This window comes from Filicampus tigris, chromosome 1 (assembly GCF_054856515.1).
Source record: "Filicampus tigris isolate MCC_2025a chromosome 1, RoL_Ftig_1.0, whole genome shotgun sequence".
NCBI lineage: Eukaryota > Metazoa > Chordata > Actinopteri > Syngnathiformes > Syngnathidae > Filicampus > Filicampus tigris.
Window position 1 is genome coordinate 18,581,642 of NC_141217.1, and position 19,480 is coordinate 18,601,121.

The 19,480-nt window shown below is 40.5% G+C and overlaps 2 protein-coding genes across 6 annotated transcripts; one reads left to right on the plus strand and one right to left on the minus strand.

Moving 5' to 3' along the window:
* Nucleotides 1-1,147: 1,147 nt before the first annotated feature.
* tmed4 (transmembrane p24 trafficking protein 4) lies at nucleotides 1,148-4,872 on the minus strand. The gene is made up of 5 exons (XM_086024167.1): nucleotides 4,520-4,872; nucleotides 3,292-3,392; nucleotides 2,915-3,040; nucleotides 2,352-2,498; nucleotides 1,148-2,274 (listed from the first exon to the last, which is right to left on the minus strand). The coding sequence occupies exons 1-5, from the start codon at nucleotides 4,650-4,652 to the stop codon at nucleotides 2,125-2,127; spliced, it is 657 nt and encodes a 218-aa protein (XP_085880293.1). The 5' UTR covers nucleotides 4,653-4,872; the 3' UTR covers nucleotides 1,148-2,124.
* ikbkg (inhibitor of nuclear factor kappa B kinase regulatory subunit gamma) lies at nucleotides 4,314-18,620 on the plus strand. Of its 5 annotated transcripts, none has more exons than XM_086024104.1 (15): nucleotides 4,314-5,331; nucleotides 5,808-5,948; nucleotides 6,947-7,206; nucleotides 8,187-8,261; nucleotides 8,347-8,448; nucleotides 8,978-9,160; nucleotides 11,154-11,215; nucleotides 11,458-11,505; nucleotides 12,197-12,394; nucleotides 12,485-12,637; nucleotides 13,644-13,716; nucleotides 13,823-13,957; nucleotides 14,625-14,761; nucleotides 14,999-15,075; nucleotides 16,179-18,620. In XM_086024104.1, exons 2-15 carry the CDS (start codon nucleotides 5,810-5,812, stop codon nucleotides 16,364-16,366), a joined length of 1,830 nt encoding a protein of 609 aa, XP_085880230.1. In that variant the 5' UTR covers nucleotides 4,314-5,331; nucleotides 5,808-5,809; the 3' UTR covers nucleotides 16,367-18,620. The 5 variants fall into 5 exon arrangements, with proteins under 5 accessions (XP_085880230.1, XP_085880252.1, XP_085880247.1 ...); XM_086024112.1 differs by lacking the exon at nucleotides 4,314-5,331 and adding an exon at nucleotides 5,580-5,717; XM_086024126.1 differs by lacking the exon at nucleotides 8,347-8,448.
* The last annotated feature ends 860 nt before the right edge of the window (nucleotides 18,621-19,480 follow it).

The window sequence follows — 19,480 nt, forward strand, 5'->3', positions numbered from 1 at the left end:
CTTAAGTGTATTTAGTGTTAAGGCTTTTTGTACTCATTTGAGTCTTGATCGGAGCAAATTTGAGAGGGAATCAGAGGTTATGTTGTGTAGGCAGTAGCTGTGTGAGGAGAATGTATGCAATGGAATTTTCTTTCCAATGCAGATGCTACGATTCTAACAGTTGGTGTGTCTCCAGGAAAAACGCTGTCATTGTCAAAGATTTAAAATATTGTGGAAAGATGTCTTTAATTGAGTATTTAAAGGAGAAGTCAAGTAAGAATAAAATATAAAATGCAGCGCCACTAGTCTAAACATGACATTCTGATTAATATTGCCTTTGTGGAATATGAATTAAGCAGCAAAGTCCACCCATTTTTATCCATCTCAGGCGGCGGCCATTTTGTCACTTAGTGTTCACTGAAAATGACATCACATCGCCCATCGACCAATCATGGCTCTCCTGATTTCTGGGTTTGTGTGATGTCATTCTCAGAGCTGGGCATTTTACCTAAAATTGAGCGTCCGTTATTCGTCATCCGTCTGCAGCGTGGGGTAGCCTTCCGTTGTCCGTCATACGCCTTTTTTCGGGGGGAAAAAAATAGTACCCGCCTCCGATTTTGTTCACAGCCTGGTCCCTCACTCAAATCTGTCCCCCAAGCAACAACAACTCAAAATTCTTCCTCGCCGCAAAAAATAGACTAAAGATAGATTAAATACATGGGCTTTCCCGCTATGCTTAGTCCGTCTATTTTAAAATGTTTCCCGTCTTTTGTCAACCTTCAGCAAAACGGGCGTCCGTCTTAGGCGGATAGACGGACTGCTCCGTCACAGACAGAATGCAGAACTCTGGTAATTTTCAGTTGGCAGCAATTGGCAAAAATGTAACAAATGGTGGATTATGCTGCTTGATTCATATTCCACAAACACATTCATCAGAACACCATCTTTACAATAGTGGGGCCGCATACCAAATTTTTGACTCGACTTCCCCTTTAAACAATGATTAGAATCTTACTCTGAGGGACACATAAGCAGAGCAATAAATTTGACTTTTAGAAATATCTCTGTTACTATTGTGTGTATTTTTAACTATGTTAGTTAAATACTGCTTAATATTTTTGTTTTTAGACCAAATGTCTTTATTAAGCATTGGAAGATGACATCCACATAACTTCAAGGCTGGAACATTTTATGGATGATGTAATGCATCTCAAGAATTGGACATTTTAAATGAAACATATCTCTGTAAACAATAACTCAAAATTAAAACCTCAAACTGAAGAATCCATACACTTGGGACTTAAGTCTTCCCCGTTGAACAAAGGTCCAGCAAAGATAAACTGAACCTAACATTTTGTGGCATTCCCAGATAATAATAAATAAGATAATAAGTAACAAAAACCCACCCAGCCCCATAAATCCACATACCGACAAGCTACAATGTGCTGACAACACATAAGCGAGTTTATACAAACATTGCATGAACATCACATGAATGACTTCCAGGTACCTTATAATCAAGACTTAGAAAAAAGTAGAAATGTAACATCTCAAACCCATTTGTGTCATTTATAAATATGTGAAACAAAAATTGAATGTATTTGTGTTGTCAGACAAATTGTTAAGAATTTACGCATCAAAAGTAATAATTATGTACCGGTGGTTGTTTAACAATGAGGGTGTGCCTTGTCACTGACATACACATTTACACAACCTTTAAATGCCCTTCACTATAGCTTACCATTCGTTCAGTGTGTATGCACAATTCTAAACAGAAATGAGATGCTGGGAAATAGGAATATTTCTAATGGTGAAGTGAATGGATACACGTTACAAAACCCCAAAGAAGACATTTAAAGCACTAAAATAGAGTAAAATCTGCTTTATACAAAAACAAAAGATGTGCGGTGTTGTCAAGCAAATAAAACAAAAAAAAAGGCAACTCAGATGTTGTGCTGTTATAAAAGATTGAGAACTGCCTTTTAGAATTTGCACATTCCTTCATCATTCATGGCCGATACTCAACAAAAAAAAGTCTCTGCCTGAATTCTTGCGCAGCAACTCTTCGTTCCAGTCATTCAAGTCTGTCTCCAAAGGTGTCTTCTTGTCTGTTGCTCCCCATCAATGCTCTCATTCACACTCCGGCTAAACCAGTTTCTTAGCTTCGAAGAAGCTCTTGAGGTGCTTCATTTGCCAAATGCCGGTGACGATGAGGATGAGCGTCTGGGCAATGGACCACCAGAGGACGCGTTGGTTGGTGCTCTCACTGGTCATACGGAAGCGCTCTTCTCGATACTGAACAAAGACACATCCTTTAGCAACTTGAGAGCAAAGAGAAGCCAATCTTGCAGCTCATTTGAAGTGTCACTCACCCTCTGGTAATTTTGTTCCTTCTGGATCTGTTCCACCTGATCGAGGAGCTGCCTGGCACGCAGCTGCAGCTCAGTCAGTTTGTCCTTGGCTGCAATTTCAGGGTAGTTATTGGTATGTTCACCAACCTGAATATCCAGATGCACTCTCTGCAACATTGGAAAGCTTGCAGTTAGAAATGCACGGATTGAGGGCTGTGTGTAGGTGTGAAGAGGACACTCACGCCGATCTGCCGAGACCTACATTTTTTTTCTCCATTGTAAGTTGTGTGTGACTCGAAAACAAAGGCGATCGTCGTCAGCATGCCATTTAAAATTAAAACCTCAGTGCGGATAGTGTCGGGTGTATTGCATCAAAACGATGACACCAACTCAGTCACACACGTAAACTCTGGTCATTATGGTAAGACAAAACCTTAGCTGCTATTGACACAGTTCCAGGGTGGTGGGGTGACCAATGGCTCTTTTGCATAAGACAAGACCACTCCCCCTCAAAAATGGATGTTCAAGGTGCTGTAATTCTTGATCTTTGAGGTACAGGAGTGAGTGTGAAAAGTGAGTCCTACCAGTTTGCCTCCAGCAAACAGCATCATCTTGGTGGAGTTAGAGTGCAAACATATCTGGTGCTCTCCAGGAGTATGTGATGTGAAGGTGAACCGACCATCCGATCCATACTGACGAGACAGGATGGTCTGCAAGGATTGGGTGACAACATTTGTACATTTTCTCTATACAGTGGAATGCATCAACATGCTCACCATCATTATCTACGTAAATGATTCTTGCGACTATCTGCTTAATTGACTCAATATAAAATTTCCAATTGGATTTAAAAAAAAAAAAAAAACTTGACATTCACAGTTTGTTTGGACTTTGGAGATGCCACTGAATATATTGTAGCTGTTTTTTCGAGCCCGCCTCCTGTTTAGCGTTCTTTTCATACCTTTGTGTCAGGATCCTTGATCTCAACATGCATCCCAAGACCCGGTGTGGACGGGAGGAACGAATTAGTCTGTTTGTCCCAAAGCTGGGTTCGGTACTTTCCTGTAATGAGACAAACACACCTCATTAGGTCATGATATGATTATTAAAATACAATAAAAAAATTTTCATATAGCGCCAGAAATGGAACAGAGTCTAGAGACTGCTACATCATAGGAAATATCACTAAAAACGAGACACTCTTTCTACTTAATAAAAATGTGGCAAAAGCTAAATGCCCTGCTGATTTTAAATTTAGTTTCCTCTCACTTTATGAACACATTTGTATACACTTTGCCATCGCAAACAATCGCATAAATTATTTGCTGCACACTAAGAAGACACATACAGTCGGGTGGGAAACGTATCTAATTTCTATTACGGGAAAAATGCTATTATTTTTAATCAAGTCACTCACAATAGAGCACACTTTTGCACAGAGCTTTTTGTTATCAATTTTTGGCATGCTTCTCGTGAATTTAAAGTCATCAACAGACTGTGGTTTTCTTGGATATATTTGAGCTCTTACACCACTAGAGGGCTGGTGATAATGGTGGCCATTTAACTGATCCGCGTATGTATGCATAATACATACCATATATTAATAAAAATAATATAAAGGAGGTATAAGAACTCGTGTCTAAATCTTAAAACTGTGTACCTACTTTTGTAACATCTTGTATGTTTGGACTAAATGCAAAGGAGAGGGAGGTGCTCATTTCCAATTTACAGACAAAAACGTAAGTCTTTATTTTGAAGTTACCTCCATTAAATTGCTTATGCCAAGAAAAGCGCCCAATTTCACCAATCGTTATTAATGACCCAGATTTATTAGCATAAACACACGTCTACAGTCGGCGACTGGTAGTTCTCAATATAAAAAAGAGTAGGTGAATAATCCACGTGTCAAACGCAATGTCACGAAACCGGGTGTTCTGAAATCATACAGTGCAGTACCTGCCTTGAAAAACTCGTACTATCAAGTGCTAAATGTGAGGATCGATGCGAATGATATAAAGGCCAAAGATTATCCTTTAGCAAAGAAAGCCTTTGAAGAAATAATGTACGACCTCGATTTTGAAACATGTATCGACTGTTAGTCATCTTAACACTTTCAGTCCCTCGAATCAAGCCAGCTGGTTGCCTACAAAGCTAGGCTAGCTTTGCCGAGTACAAAGCCGACGTCTTACCGATAACCATGGTTTCGTCTGGAATTTCCTCGATGAAGCATTTTTTCTCCGTCTCTCCTATGTGGAAATAGAGCGCGTAGCTTGGATGAAGCCAAGCTGCTACCAAAAGAGCAACTGTGGCAGCGGCGAGCATCTTGAACGACGAAGACTCTTCCACCACAAATGCAGACTGCAGAGTCGCTGCTTGCAAGTGACGTCGTCACCTAATGCGGAAGAAGGAAGGGGATTTCCTGTCTAATTTCTTTTCGCCCTGAGTTTTGTCTCAAAGTCCAGGACCAACAAGCAAAGCAAAACAGCGGTCTTCCTGCATTGTGGCTCTTCAACTAAACACCATACACGAGTAAAGATCCGCCATCTTGAAATTGGAATGATATCATTTTCCAATTGTTGACGTAAGGGGCGGTTGAAAACAAATATTATTCGTTGCTGTGGTGGCATTCGAGAATTTTCTGCCTTAGAGTCAACAGTCGGAGTTTAGGTCTTTGGTTTTTGCTAACAACATTGGCCTTGTCATGTGTTTTACAGTTAACGTCAACCCACGCACAACGTTTTATGAGAACAAGAAAATAGAGGAGCAGGCGATTAACTCGAGGTCGTCCCTTTGTTAATGTCCGGTTCTTCGGTTGTCAAACAAGTGCTTCTGAAAACCAATGCAGTTATTTCCCAGCTAGCTGAGGAAGCTAAGTCGCTAGCTTTGTAGCTTTAGCCCGCCTGAACTGGCTACCGAGCTGGGATTCTCTCAGGTTGAGAGCGAGCGACTCCCTGGCTGCCTACCTGCTTTTCCGGATAACAACACTGGAAAATAATAAAAGGTAACACAGGATCACCCCCGTCTCTTTACAAACGTATGCTTAACTTTTGTTTTGTTTTTTTAAATACCTAGTTTCAGTACTGTGTGGAAACATGATACGGATCGAGCCGTACCTGACACGACTTTCCAGCGATTCATTAATAATCAGTAAATTAAATGTGTATTTTGATTTATTTGCCTATACTTTTTCCGTGTAAAAAAATGAGAATCTGTCAGGGCATATTTCCTAGTCCCGCGTTTCACACCATCGTATTTGGGATGACGTAATGTTTTCTTGCGGTCGGCGACGAGGTTCTTTGTATCCATGTTGGCACGGTACTGATGGTAGCGGTTCAACTGTCACGCTTCCGAGAAGCATTCGGATGTGGTGGAGGGTTTGAACTGAAAGTAAATTGAGCTGTCCGTGTCGTGTTAACACCCATTGTGTTTGTACGAGCAAGATAATGAATTGACGTTTGTGTTTACATCTGCGTGTAGCGATGGTGCAGCCCCAACCTGATGGCCCACTGCAGTGGGACATGTCAGGAGAGGATAGTGGGGGTGCCCTGAGGGTCCCACCTGAGCTGGCAGCCAATGAAGTGGTCACCAGGTTGCTTGGAGACAACCAGCAGCTCAGAGGTACGTACTACAATAAGCTGTTGGGTTGGCAAACAAGGATGTCCTGGCAGATGGGGAGAAATTCCACGTCTTTCACCTCTTGTCCTCCTTTATCTATGGCATCTTATTCGTAATATAACAGGGTTCCTATCATCAGTTGTATCTCTCACAACAATATTGTTTTTATAGTTGCATATGTATTATCGTATTTTTAGTGTCTGTTCTACTTGGAGCTATTGTAACATGCCAGACGTATTTGGCCATTTGAAAGTGAAGAAATGCCATATTTGTTATCAACCTGACTGAAAGTTTCTTAACAAATGTTATATTGATGACATTTCACTCATGTTTGTTATGTGAAGCAATGTCTTCTTTAAGTGCTGAATTTCTATTGCGAGTTTCAAGCAGGGGATGTGCGTATGTTTCACATACTGGTATACAATAGACAGTTGTAAGCAAGCTTAAAATGAAAAGATTGAGTGAAAATGATGGACTGCTATAGAACTAATTAAACATACTTCTAAAAGTGGTGGTACCAGTGATGTGCTGGATACAGAGAGACTTTTTTTGTATCGTCTTTGTCTAAATGTTAAAAAAGCTGCCGGACAAATTACAGTTTTCAAACCTGAATGTTAGGAAAATCCCACTTACCTTACCAGCTGCAAAATTGAAAAAAAGGTCAATACCAGTGCATTGTATTAGGTGACCATAATACCTTGGCAATTCAAGTTTTCATTCAGCTTTAATGAAATGTAATTATAATTCCTTTTTTTTCCAAACATTGCAGCAAACTGTGTGTTCAGAAGACCGGTTTGAAATGACCTTTTAAGACAGAGAAAAAACAAAGCAACATTTTACTGTAAATGTGCAGATCCACAGAAGAAGTACATTCCTCAGGTCTCTTAATTTAGGAAAGACCTCTTAAGACTTGACGTTTTCATCAGTCACTTCTACTGCATGAATTCATTATGTGCACCTGTTTGACAATGTGTGCCCTTTCCCATCACGCTGTCTTTCAGAGGCCTTGCGGCGGAGCACCCTAGCCTTGCGTCAGCGATGTGAAGAGATGGAGGGTTGGCAGAGAAAGACGAGGGAGGAGAGGGAATTTCTCAGTTGTCGTTTCCAAGAGGCCAGGGCCCTGGTGGAAAGGCTGGCACAGGAGAACCACTCTTTACAAGGCCTGGTGAATGGACCAGCCTCCTCATCCAATCACTGTTGTAGCTCCAGCCAGACTGAAAGCTCTTTTCCAACAAAGAATGGCCCTCTCGATGCACCACAGGTTGGTTGATTTAAAATTGGACTCCTCCATGAATAGGCATTTATATTAGTCAATGGACCAGATTCACAGCACCACATTAAGCATTTCCGGTGGAAAGGTGAGGACGGTTGCGTGTTTCCGATTGTCACTTGTTTCAAACTACTGGGATGTTCTCTGGATGGAAAGCAACCTCATTCTTTAAATGTGTGACATTGTGGGCTTGTGTTATAGGTTTATTCAGTAGTCTCGTGCAGGTGCTTTCCGAGGTGGAAATGCCATCAAATGTTGTGACTATTTAAAGATGAAAAGATGGCCCCTAATCTTTGACAAGCTTGCTGTTATGTTCATCGAGTCAGCTGTGCTTTTATCATTTGAATACGTTTATTTACCATGAGGCAATACTACGAATTAGTTGGACAGTTTATACAATCGATGATCTCAAATGTCTTAAATACAGCAATAGTGTAGGAAACATTTGTTTATCCTTTGCTGAATGTCCTAGCCCATGATGTATAAAAAAGATAAAATTAAAAAAAAAACTGTGTATACCAGTTGCATTCAGAGTGGAGCCGGACTTCACTAATGTAATAATGCTTCTTTTTATCTATAATATATTTATATAGACTAATTGATTGAACAAAAATCTTTTTAATAGCAAAATCAAGAGAATAAAATCCACATCTATCAAATATTGTACCTTTTCCAAGATAATAATGTTTCCTTTTGGTTGGCAATGTTTGAACATTTATTTCACAGCTCTCAGTGTTTCTTTTGAGTGAATCCCTTGAATCCATGATGGAATCGTGTAAACAGAGGACCAAGTAGTTCAGACACAAGATCAAAAAAACGTCCACCGACGTCCCCGTGGTAACAACCTGTCCCTATATGAGCATGAATAAATGCAGAAAAAGTAAACAAACCATGGAGGGAAATACTGCAGTAAAAATCAGAATATCAAACAAGCAACTTTAGTTAATTAGTTTATCCAATTTTTATTTCAGATCCTGGATCAACGGGAAAAGAAGACAGCCGAGGAAGCAGATCAGCACACACAAACAACTCCCCCTCGTAGCTTGGTAAGATTGAGTGGATACTTGCAGCATGCGCTTAGGGTTCTAATGTATTTGTTTATTTTCCCTCTAATGAGCATGTCTGTTCTAGGGTGATGCAAGTGTATGTAGCTCCGTGAGTAGTGCCCTCCCAACCCCCCCTACCTCCCTTACAGAGGTATCGGGGGGTTCAGTGGGCAGGGAAGATGGCCAGGTGAGACTGCTCAATCCAAACCTGTTTTCCCAATCTAATCTTTTTTGTTGTTGCTGCCTCTAGTTGATGTTTTCATACTACATAATTAGTCATCCTGAGACCAAAATTATGACCAAAATGGCCTGTCAAGTGTGGACAAAAATGAATCCCTCCACTGTTAGCTCTGTTGACACTAATTCTCCTTATCAGCATGTACCACTACATTACCAGTGCCGTCTTCTGTGAGAGAAACATTGCTATGTATCCATCAAAAGGCCATTTGGGCTTTGTGGGGATTTGTGGTGTTGCTGGAAGCCAAGGTCTCATGAATGGACCCCTTACACTAATGGACACTAATTCTCCTTATCCGTTTACTCATGTAAACCTCTGGGTCGTCCTATAAATTACAGCAGCGATACTTTTGTATTGTCTGCTCATTAGCTCATCATGAGCTATAATGCTTATTCTGTAATCCACTTTCCTTCTTTAGTAATGGCTTCCTGCATCTGCTCATCCAGAATCCTACCACATTGCATTCCTATTTCTGCAGCCCGTCGATGGTGCAAATGACTTCCTACAAGTGAAGAGCCACAAAGAAAAGCTGGAAGAAGGCGTGCGAGATCTGAAAAAGAAAAACGAAGAGCTGGAGAGGCAGAGGGACGAGGGTGAAAAGGAAAGAGAGCGAATGCGTCGCTGCATTGATCAGCTGGCGGCCAAACTGGACCAAGCACAGGTAACAGTGAACCAGTTAGGCCCAAATTGCACACTATGAACTAGGCCTGGGTGATTCAAAGTCTGTTCCCACTGATGTGCACTTGCTATATGAAAAGCATGGCTGTGAACAAAGGGGAGCTAGTTTAGAAAAGTAGAATCGGTGTTGCCAATTTGGTGATTTGGTCGCAAAATACTTTTCCAACCCCTGTCACAACAGTTTTTTTTAAAAAAGTAACTAGCAACTAGGGCTGCCAAGATTAGTCGACTAATCACGTCGACGTCGACGATCACGATCGTCGACAATTCATTTTAATCGTCGATGCGTCGTTTATTTATACATTTGTTTAGTTGGCGCATTATTTTTCTCTCGAAACTGCTGCGTCTCGTGCTTCTCCCGCTGTCTGTTTTCCTTTCTGCAACGCACATGCGCAGTACTGGTAATCCGGGTCATATGTGATGCATACAGAAGCATTGTGGGTAACGTAGTGTAAGGTCAAAGCTAATTCGTGTTGGGAACAGAGTCCGAAAGTTACGGCGGATTTGACCAAATATACTCAATACAATGCAAACCTGCCTGTTATGGCAGCACGATGGGGATCATTTAAAAAAGGAAGCGAGCTGTGGTTTATGCCTGATTTCATATCTGACGTAGGCGCAGTCGTGTCTAAAAGCTTAGAATCTAGCTGCAGTTAGCATACACATGTTACGGTGTGTGTTTGATGTAACGTTGTAATACAATGTCCTATTTGGTATGCTAACATATCATAGCATCTACTATGGATTAAGCAGCCAGTCGTCAGTGAACTCGCACTTATTATCAACCAAAACAGTGTGTTAATGCCCGTGGTGGACATCGAAGCAGGAAGCTTGCTCGCTCTCTCTCTTTCTCTCTCAACACATAAATGACATATTTGCCACTCATCAGCATCACATAACAATAAAACCCAAAATGAAGTTTGTTGCAATATACTAAGTTATAGTGCAAAAAAAAAAAAGTTCTTCCTGTTTTTGTTCCAAGTGCATGCCACATTTTGATTGTGTAGATCAATTTACTACTTTTAAATTATGCATACTAGTGAAGATTAACAAAACATTTTGGGTAAATGTTAAATTAAGACAAAATTAAGTGTTTTAGTTTTCTTTAGCACAGTGCATTTTCCCAATTTACTCCTCTGATTCATTCTCAAATCTGAACGGTTCTGGGAAAACCGGAACGATGGTCCCGGTTGCACTCGATTCCAGATTATTGATGCCCGACCGTAAACACCTTGCACCTGGTGTCCTCAGATTACCATGAACTAGTGAGCAGGTAAGTCACATGGAAATACGGTAGGCACCCTGCCAAAATATCAGGTGGCAAACAGATCCTTTTAATTAAGATTTACACAATAACTAGAATGAATTTGCCGCGTGATTGACTGGTGACCAGTCCAAGGTGTACCCTGCCATGAGCGCTGTTAAAATGCATGCTTTAATAGAATTAGTCGATTTGAAGTTTGTCCAACCACATGAAAAACATGCAACACAAATATAGTTCCATCCTGACTACAAGCCTATTATAGATGTTGCAAATCCCCCCTCCAAAGCTGTACTATTTAGAGACATGACATTTATATTATGAGGCATCTCAGTTGGACATCTATTACAGTGGGGTGGGACATTTGAAAAGCTTGTATTGTACGATGTAATTCATATTCTGAGTTTTGAATGTACAAATGTTGAAAACTGCATTCAGCAAAAACACTCCATCATCAGAAATGTGCAGACAATAACATAAATGTAGTAGTGGCAACAATTGAAATAAATCAAGTTCAACAGCTCGACATTGTTAATTTAGTTGGAAATGTAATCATTCAGCTTCTACCAATTCTAATCAATGACCTTTCTTTCAATTGTAGATTACTATTAGTCTTATTATAATACTATTTGCTAATAGTGTTACTTATTGTGAATGAAGGTGTGATTCTGATGTAAATGTGACCCAAAAAGGCTTACATGAATGTCTTTGACAGGCTAGCAGCGCTGCTGAGGAGGCTGGTCAACATCGCACAGAAGCCCAGCACACCTCTGACTGGTATGACATTTTAAGACCTTTTTTTTTTTCTTTTTTTTTTTGGGGAGGGTTTCAGTTTAACACTACTAAAATGTCCAGTGTGTCAACAGCGCTGTTCAATTAATCATAACTACATAATGCACATCGAATCTTTGGGTCAAACATCCAAGAGTGCTTGTCATGTTGTTTTTTATTCTTGTAATCAAAGCCTTACTTTTGCTGTATCTACTTCCTTTGCCCTTCATTCCTTTTCCTTCTACCAGCTCTAGCCTGGCTAAACTCACAGAGCAGCTTCAGGCCACGCAGGGCAGGTGAGCCCGCAGCTCTGTGTGGCTTTTCTTCCTGGTCAAATGCATGTTAACTTGCAACCGTCTTCACTGTTCTGCACTGTGGCTGTTGTAACCACTTTTGTCTGTGTGGCTTTTTCAAATGTTATTTTTGCAAACATTGTGAACATTTAGGCCCAAGACCAAAACAGGCCTTTTTATTTTGTCACTGTGTATCTTTTAGCTGGACATGACACCAGACATTGTGTTGAGAGGTACAATCACTATGCAACATTACAATTTGCCTTTTTACACCTTGACTAAAACTTCCTTGACCAAAGTTATTCATTCTTTCTCAGTACAGACTTATTCTGTATTGGAATGTTTTATTTGATTAGAATGCCCTTGATCCTAAACGTTATGCTTCAATTGTGCAGATTGTGTTTCCTTAGAAAAATCACATTGAGGATAGATTATTTTGAAAATATAAAAATTGTGAAAGTTGGGATTCCCCCACCACTCAAAATTAGATTTCTTACACAAGTCTTTTTGATATTTTCTTTCCAATTCTCCCAGTGCCATCATCATCATACTAGAGCATAATGTGTGCATAATTTGATTTCATCAAACATTTGTTAGCACAATGTTTCTTGTGGAATTTTAGCGAAGGTTATTTGATGTTGTAGTTGAAGTGAACACTGATTTTCAAATTTAATGATGATTCAATAATTAATAGGTATCGTGATCTAGAGAAGAAGCTTGACTCCCTGCAGAAGAGTTCTGCTCAGCGTGACAGAACCGAGGCTCTGCTCAAGCAAAAGGACAAGGACTGTGAGGCTCTCAAAGCTCAGGCAACATCTCTCTTAGCAGAGCTGAATGAGAGGCAGAGCTGCCTGGACAAAAGCGAGCAAGAGCGCAAAGTGCTGGAGGACAAGTACGCAGTCACTTCAGGGCGAACTTGAGATCTACAAGAGAGTGTGCAAGTGTGAGCTCATGTGATGTACTTTGCTTCACTTGTGTGCAGATTGTGTAGTAAGGTGAGAGCCCTGCAGGTGGCAGAGCAAGAATTGGAGCAGCAAAGGAATCAGCATCATGTGAACATGGACAAGCTTATGCTGCAGATTCAGAGCCTGGAGCAAGCCCTCAAGACAGAGAGACATGTTGTCACTGTGGAAAAGTGAGGACACACAGACACACTTCAGAAAACATTATTATTAATTTTAATATACTGTACTCATGCCTGTGAAAACTGCTTTTACTGAGCTACAATGTGCAAGGTTGTTAGGTTGGTTTTTTTTTTTAGGTATGCTGAAAAAATTAGACAAACCCAAACCTTTAGACAGTACCACTCTTTTTGACCCAATAGTCAACCATGTTGCCAGTGCCTTCAGCGATACGAAGCTAAAGTCCATTCTTTCCATTACATTTGAAGGGACTCGCTCCCCTGCTAACATGGCCGCCATGCACGTCTATACTTGGGTTTTGATGAAAAAGGCGCCTCTGCCAATATGGCTGCCACGTTGGTGCGTCTTTTAGCCTACTCTAGTCTACTGTAAGTCTATGTAAGAGCAGTGTGACGCCAGAAACACATGACCAGTCTCCCTCTGTTGATAGTGCTGTGGCGAATTGCTACCAATTGTGGAACTAACAGACTTAGAAAGGGCCTTTTGAGTGGACTGGACACTATTTTCTGTTTATTGGTTCCGGGTCCATTAAATCGAGTTTCCACTGTACGTTAATTTCCTTAGAATGTGAACCAAATGCATGATAGCAACATATTTAATAATTCTTTAATCACTTTCTATTGGTATCATGAAAGAGAGAGTTTCCAGTGTTAATCTGCTAGCAAGATTTCAATGTAACCTCACTTCATTAATCCTTCCCTACCCTTGAGTCTCTGATCAAAGCCACACCCCTCACGACTGTCTCCGGTTGGTTGTTTTCCCTCGGGTGCGGTGGTTTCTTTAAAACTTCATTAAATGTACAAGATGGGGTCAGATGATTTTTCACAGATGCCTTATGTACTACCATCCGCTCATACTGACAATTTACAAATAGGACAAAAAGTGATTTTTGTCTGTGTGTGTGGGGGGGGCGGGGGGGGGGGGGGGCGGGTTTCAAGGGAGAATTACAAACTCCCCTTCAACTAAATGCTGGTATTAATTTCCCCTCTTGTTTCTTAGGAAAAAACTGACACAGCTTCAGCATGCTTACACATGTCTATTTAGAGACTATGATTCTATACTCAAGAGTGAGGTAAAGTACATTGAATGAACAATGAACTCCTCCCCGTACGAGTTGTTCTACTTATATCAGGTTAATGTTTTCACATCCGTTTGTATGTACCACTCATGTTTTCCAGGGAGGAGATCTGTGCACCCGACTGGAGGAGGCAGAGAGAGCACTGGCCCTGAAGCAAGACCTGATTGACAAACTAAAGGAGGAGGTAGAGCAACAAAAGGGCTCACTGGAGACGGTTCCTGTCCTCACTGCTCAGGTACAAGTTCAGTTCGTAGGCCACTAATGTATACTTGATTTTTATGGTTTAGGGCAGTGCTTCTCAATTATTTTCTGTTACGGCGTGAGGAACAAGATGCGTGATACTTAATGCAGTGTTTAACCGACTAATAAAGTACTAAACGTTTAATAAATCGTAGATGGTTAAACAGTTAGACGACTAGTCGCACATATCCCTAATCCAAAGCCATACAGTATGTCAGAATTTGCCATAGCTTTTTTTTGTCATCAGCTGAGCAGGAAATCTTTGCTTGAACACATGTCAGTCAGCTGAATGATCTCGTTTTACCAGTCATAAACCATTCGTTTTACATAGCTGTAAAACTGACACATGACTGTACAACTTCCTTCGGTGCAACTGGTGGGTGTTTTGTAAATATGCAAACATTTCTGTTTTTTTCTGTCAAGATGGGGTGCTGAGTGTACATTAATGAGAAATAGAATTAACTTTTTTGATTTTGGCAAATGGCTGCAATGACACAGAAAGTGAAAAATTTTAAGGGGTCTGAATACTTTCCTTACCCACTGGAAGTAGCCCCTGTATGTAAGCAGGTTTACTCTACTCTGTGCATGTACTTTCAATTGAAACTAAGCAATGTAGCGGAAATTGGTCATATCCTTGCTTCTCCATCTTAATCTGTGTTCAGGCTGAGATCTACAAGGCAGACTTCCTTGCAGAACGAGAAGCAAGAGAAAAACTAAACCAGAAGAAAGAAGAGCTGCAGGATCAGCTGACTCATGCTTTGGCTGAGATTGATAGGCACAAACAGGAAGCCGCATCCCGGTAAATATCTCTGACAAAAAAAAAAAATGTCCCCGGTGACAGTTTGTAGTATTTCCTTGGATGGTAATAGGATGCTGTGTCAGCATCTAGCTTTACTGAAGTCAAGCAGAGCTCTTGGCACATGGTCAAGATTAGATTAAATATCTATCTGCATTTTCTTTATTATGCTGGACATGTAAGCTTTGATTGGTGTCTGGAGCATGCTCATGAAGGTATCCACATCTTCCACTGTTTCAGGGCACGTATGGAGCAGATGAAGCTGAGGCATCAAGAGGACTTCCCAGCGCGGGTTCCACACATTCCTCCTCTACAAGGTACATCACTACTGAGTAATGATACAAGACAACCTTATAGAACTTAGAATAATGTCAACATTGGATACTGTAAAAAAAAAAAAAAAAGGAACTTTAGCGCAATACAGTCTTAAATGGTCTATTGTCATTTTGCGTGGATAAGGCTCGCGTTTCACAGTCACTTTCACTCTTTGACACATTTCTGCACTAAAAGTAGGGGATTTTGTGATAGAGTAAGTTTACTTGTTACACTGAAGTAGAATATCGCAGTATAACAGCAAAAACATTTTTGAAGTGTGTCAGTGGCTATGATTACATGCAGCCAATAAATCTTTTAAAACCAGAATTTTGTCGGTATTCAGGTTTCTAAAAGCCATGTAAACGCACGCAATAACCTGAATATGCCCTTATTCGGGTTTTTAAAATGCCGAATATCATGCCTGGGTTATTCCCTTTCCAACCCGAATATGCGTGCATGTATATGGCAATCGGGATATCCAGAATGCACGGCACACTCTGCGCATGCTCAAACGCAAGGAATCTTGGTCTTCGTAGTACGGGAAGTGCTTGAAAGATACGTTTTCACAATAATTTCTGTCTCTACGGCAAAAATGACAGTGTGTATTGAGCACAGCTGTGAAGATGAGCCGTCACTCAAAGTAAACAATGACAACGTTTATGAATATGGCCGGAGGGTCCAGTGCCCAGCTCTGGTATTTAGACACATATATAGGTGGTATAAGTCCGTATGTCTGGCGCGCAACTTGCCGGAAATACACAAGCAGAGAGGTAAACAATCATGACGAAACTCAGAGGCGTAACACAGTGGAACACTTTTGGAACGCAGAGGAAACCGCCTGCTTCATTCCTGCTGTGAGTGACATGAATATAATGTTTTATTGACGGTAGCAAGTAACAAGCGTAAATGACATCCATTAGCGTCACGACGTCCGTGCGTCGCCGTTTCAAATTGGTTTATTCAAATGCGGGTGTACATCGGTCCACTCACGCATGTAAACCATTTTTTCCGAATGTTTCAGAAATCGGAATTTTGACCTAAACCCGAATATTGACAGCATGTAAACGTAGTCAGTGAGAGGAACTTTCTTGTGCTCTATTATCAGATGGATTTTCTGCCGGAGCTTTCAACACGGCGCCCCCTCCATCCAACCGCAATCCAGGATTGGTGCAGCCTAGTGATCAAGAAGCAGCCGGAGTTGAGGATCTGCCAGATTTATGTTGCCCCAAGTGCCAGTACCAGGCTCCGGATATGGACACACTGCAAATCCATGTTATGGACTGTATACAGTAACAGATTCAGAGTTCATCTTCCCTTCAATAACCATACATCGACCAGCCATACCATTATAATCACTGCTAGGTGAATTGAACAACATTACCTTGTTACAATATCACCTGTCATTGATTAAGACTTTAGACTTGGGTATGTTGCCATTTTGCCCTAAAAGCTTATTTGATTGAATCAGGATCTCTGGAGCAGTGGCTAGTACCTACCATAACGGATCCGAGAAAGGAAATACAGTGACCCAACAACAGGATAATGGGCGCAAAATATAATTGATATATTGGTACAGACCAAAGTCTAACAATGTTGCTCGACAGAAAGGTACTAAAGCACAAACTTGTTTATTTTCTATAAATAATCTGTCCTGTTCGGCTGCTAAGACATGCAGTATGGTATTTCGGTATGCTTCATGCCAAAACAGTTTTGTTGTGCAACAGGAGAGTTCGATATACTCACGCTATTATTTGTACAACATGACGGGGGGTAGAGGGACAGGCATTGGATAAATCCTGGGCTTTATCCCACCCATCAGACACATAGCGTCTCTGGGGGTCTACCGGGCAGTGGGCGGGCCCGGACGCTCGGTTTCTGCATGATGATTGGATGATCTCTGTCTGAGGTGCAGCTGAGCTTCCCCTCATTTAAATGAACAGCAGCCGCCACTGTGCTACAGGTGTGTAGTAGCTATGCAGTGCCAGTCACCCTTGTAAAGAATGTGAGTGTAGAAAGGTAAAAGGGATGTGGATTTTTTTGGGTAACATACCAAACTCCAGGTGTTGGGTTGGCATCCAAAGTCCACACACTTGGATTCATTTGAAGTCCTTTCAGATGTACTGGACATTAGGCGCCAATCTGAAGGATCTCGTGATATGGCTGGTCGGTGTAGACGAGGAAGGGGTCCTGTTCCAGCTCTGTGTGTAGCTGGGGTAAAATTTTTGTAGTTGCACCTTACTTGCACTTTAAGAGAAAGTCAACGCAAACATTTTTGTCAAGAATATGTTCTATGCAGGCCCTCTAGTTGAAACAAGACATTCTGTTAAATATTGCGTTTGTGGAATAAGAGTTAATCCATCCGTTTTTACACATCTCTGGGGGTGGCCATTTTGTCACTTCTGTCAACTGAAAATGACATCACTGTTGCTCAAGGCTCAGGTAACGACCAATCACAGCTCACCTGTTTCCTAAAGCATCTGTGATTTCATTTTTAGTCACCAGAAGTGACAAAACGGCAGTTCTCTGAGATGGCTAAAAACGGGTGGATTTTGCTGCTTAACTCATATTCCGCAAACACAGTATTAATCAGAATGCCATGTTTCAACTAGTGGGTCTGCATAGAACATATTCTGGAAAAAAACATGTTTGGGTTGACTTACTCTTTAAATGCAACACACATTAAATCAAGTTAATCTAATATGGATGCTTGCAATGACGACGATGGAAACAAGATGTGCCAAACAAAGGACTGTTCTTGTGAACAAAAGAAATAATGCTAGCGTTGCATTGCTCTTGACCTGGTCCACCCATTCACCTTCTGCCGTAGCTTTTGCACTCCTAATCTCCCCCTCTTTTTTGTTGTCCATTGCTTTTCCCAGGTTCCGCCTCCATTTTTACATGTAATTCTTTGCCCGTGGCTTGGCAAACAAGATGTGCATTTTAACAGGGTTTGCATTCAGTCCCTGATGTCTTTTCCCTTTTTTTCCCTCACTCTACTCTACTGAGATAGCGGTATCCTAAAGAAGGAACGGCTGACGTGTGTGGAATTAAAGGTGTTCTTTAATTGTATCATCCATTGTTATTTAACTACTGTTAATCTTTGGACCTAAGATATGTCTTTTAAAAAAAACAACAGTAAAATCATTTTTTCTAATCTCCCTGAATGGTAAACGTGAGCGAATAACCTAGTGAGCTTTAAATTAATTTGTATATTCAAATATGGTATGTTTTGGTCATAAATGTTGAAAGTCTGCATTACCTCAAAACATATCTGTACTAGAGATGGTTTGTTTAACTCTTAGTGAACAAAGTAGCCATTCTCTTTGTGTTTGTCTGTGTATACTGTTGAATACATCACTGCTATATCACTGAGGACCTTTAATTGTGTACTCTTCCCTGTAGCTATCAATTATCTGAATGTAAGCGCATTGAGGTCAGCATTTTTGTGATTATTGTCTGTAATGATGGATGCTCTCTGTTGGTGTAATGAAAATCGTTTCAATCCGTTGACAAGTTCCACAATAAATCAGACGTTCATTGACTCACACATGATGCATTCAAACCAATTTGCTCTCTATGAACCCTCTTGAGCTTTATGCTGGCAATTGGTGTCCTTGCTTCATCTTTTTAAAATATTATTTTAGCTGTATGAATGCAAATGTATTTACCTAATTTACTTGGGAATTACCAGGCCTGAAATGAGACAGAAAAATAAACAGCCTCTGCAGTTTTGTCTTAGGCCAGCCCCTGGCAATTATTGTGGTTATGTGTTGTGTCGTGTATATTATAACCAAATAACAACATTATATAAACATAACTTGTTTGACTTTTGGCTTATTAGAATTGTATGGTTAATGATTACTTTAATTACTTTATCTGTCTATCAAATAACCATTGCTGAAAGCAAATAGGTAAATTTACTCAACAAGTAGTTCAATTTCCTTTGATATTGTCTTTCAAGCCTGATGACAATATGCCAACAACATAATTACGTAATGTTTTAATTTTTGTGCTTGCTTATGTCTTTATGGTTTGTTATTATTCCAGGTTACTGTACACCGTAATGGTTGAATCGAGGTCATGCATGGACTCTTGTTGCATTGGTTGTCTTTTCTTTATTTATTCTTTATTTACTAATTATATTATTAGGCTAGATGTGTATCTTTGGCATCCTTAATATCAGAAGTTGTTAGCTTTGCCGATCTGCTCTGTTTAATTGATATTAATTCATGTATCACTTTATTGAAATGATCTCTATGTATTTTCTGAATTTCCCTAATATAGCAACTAAATTGTACCTCTTTACGTTGAAACATAAACTTGTATCAGGTGTAAAATACTGTGGTCAGGCCAAGATTGTTGGTATCTGTTTGTTCCCTGCATTACGGTAACACGCCGTGTTTTCGT

What these genes read in the sequence shown, in the direction of transcription:
- tmed4 (XM_086024167.1), bottom strand. Translation starts at nt 4,652, where the DNA reads ATGCTCGCCGCTGCCACAGTTGCTCTTTTGGTAGCAGCTTGGCTTCAT. An exon ending in TCAAGGATCCTGACACAAAG is followed by an intron (nt 3,041 to 3,291) that starts GTATGAAAAGAA and finishes CAATCCTTGCAG; the next exon opens with ACCATCCTGTCTCGTCAGTA. An exon ending in AGGAACAAAATTACCAGAGG is followed by an intron (nt 2,275 to 2,351) that starts GTGAGTGACACT and finishes GTCTTTGTTCAG; the next exon opens with TATCGAGAAGAGCGCTTCCG.
- ikbkg (XM_086024104.1), top strand. Translation starts at nt 5,810, where the DNA reads ATGGTGCAGCCCCAACCTGATGGCCCACTGCAGTGGGACATGTCAGGA. An exon ending in CTTCAGGCCACGCAGGGCAG is followed by an intron (nt 11,506 to 12,196) that starts GTGAGCCCGCAG and finishes AATAATTAATAG; the next exon opens with GTATCGTGATCTAGAGAAGA. An exon ending in TTCCTGTCCTCACTGCTCAG is followed by an intron (nt 13,958 to 14,624) that starts GTACAAGTTCAG and finishes ATCTGTGTTCAG; the next exon opens with GCTGAGATCTACAAGGCAGA.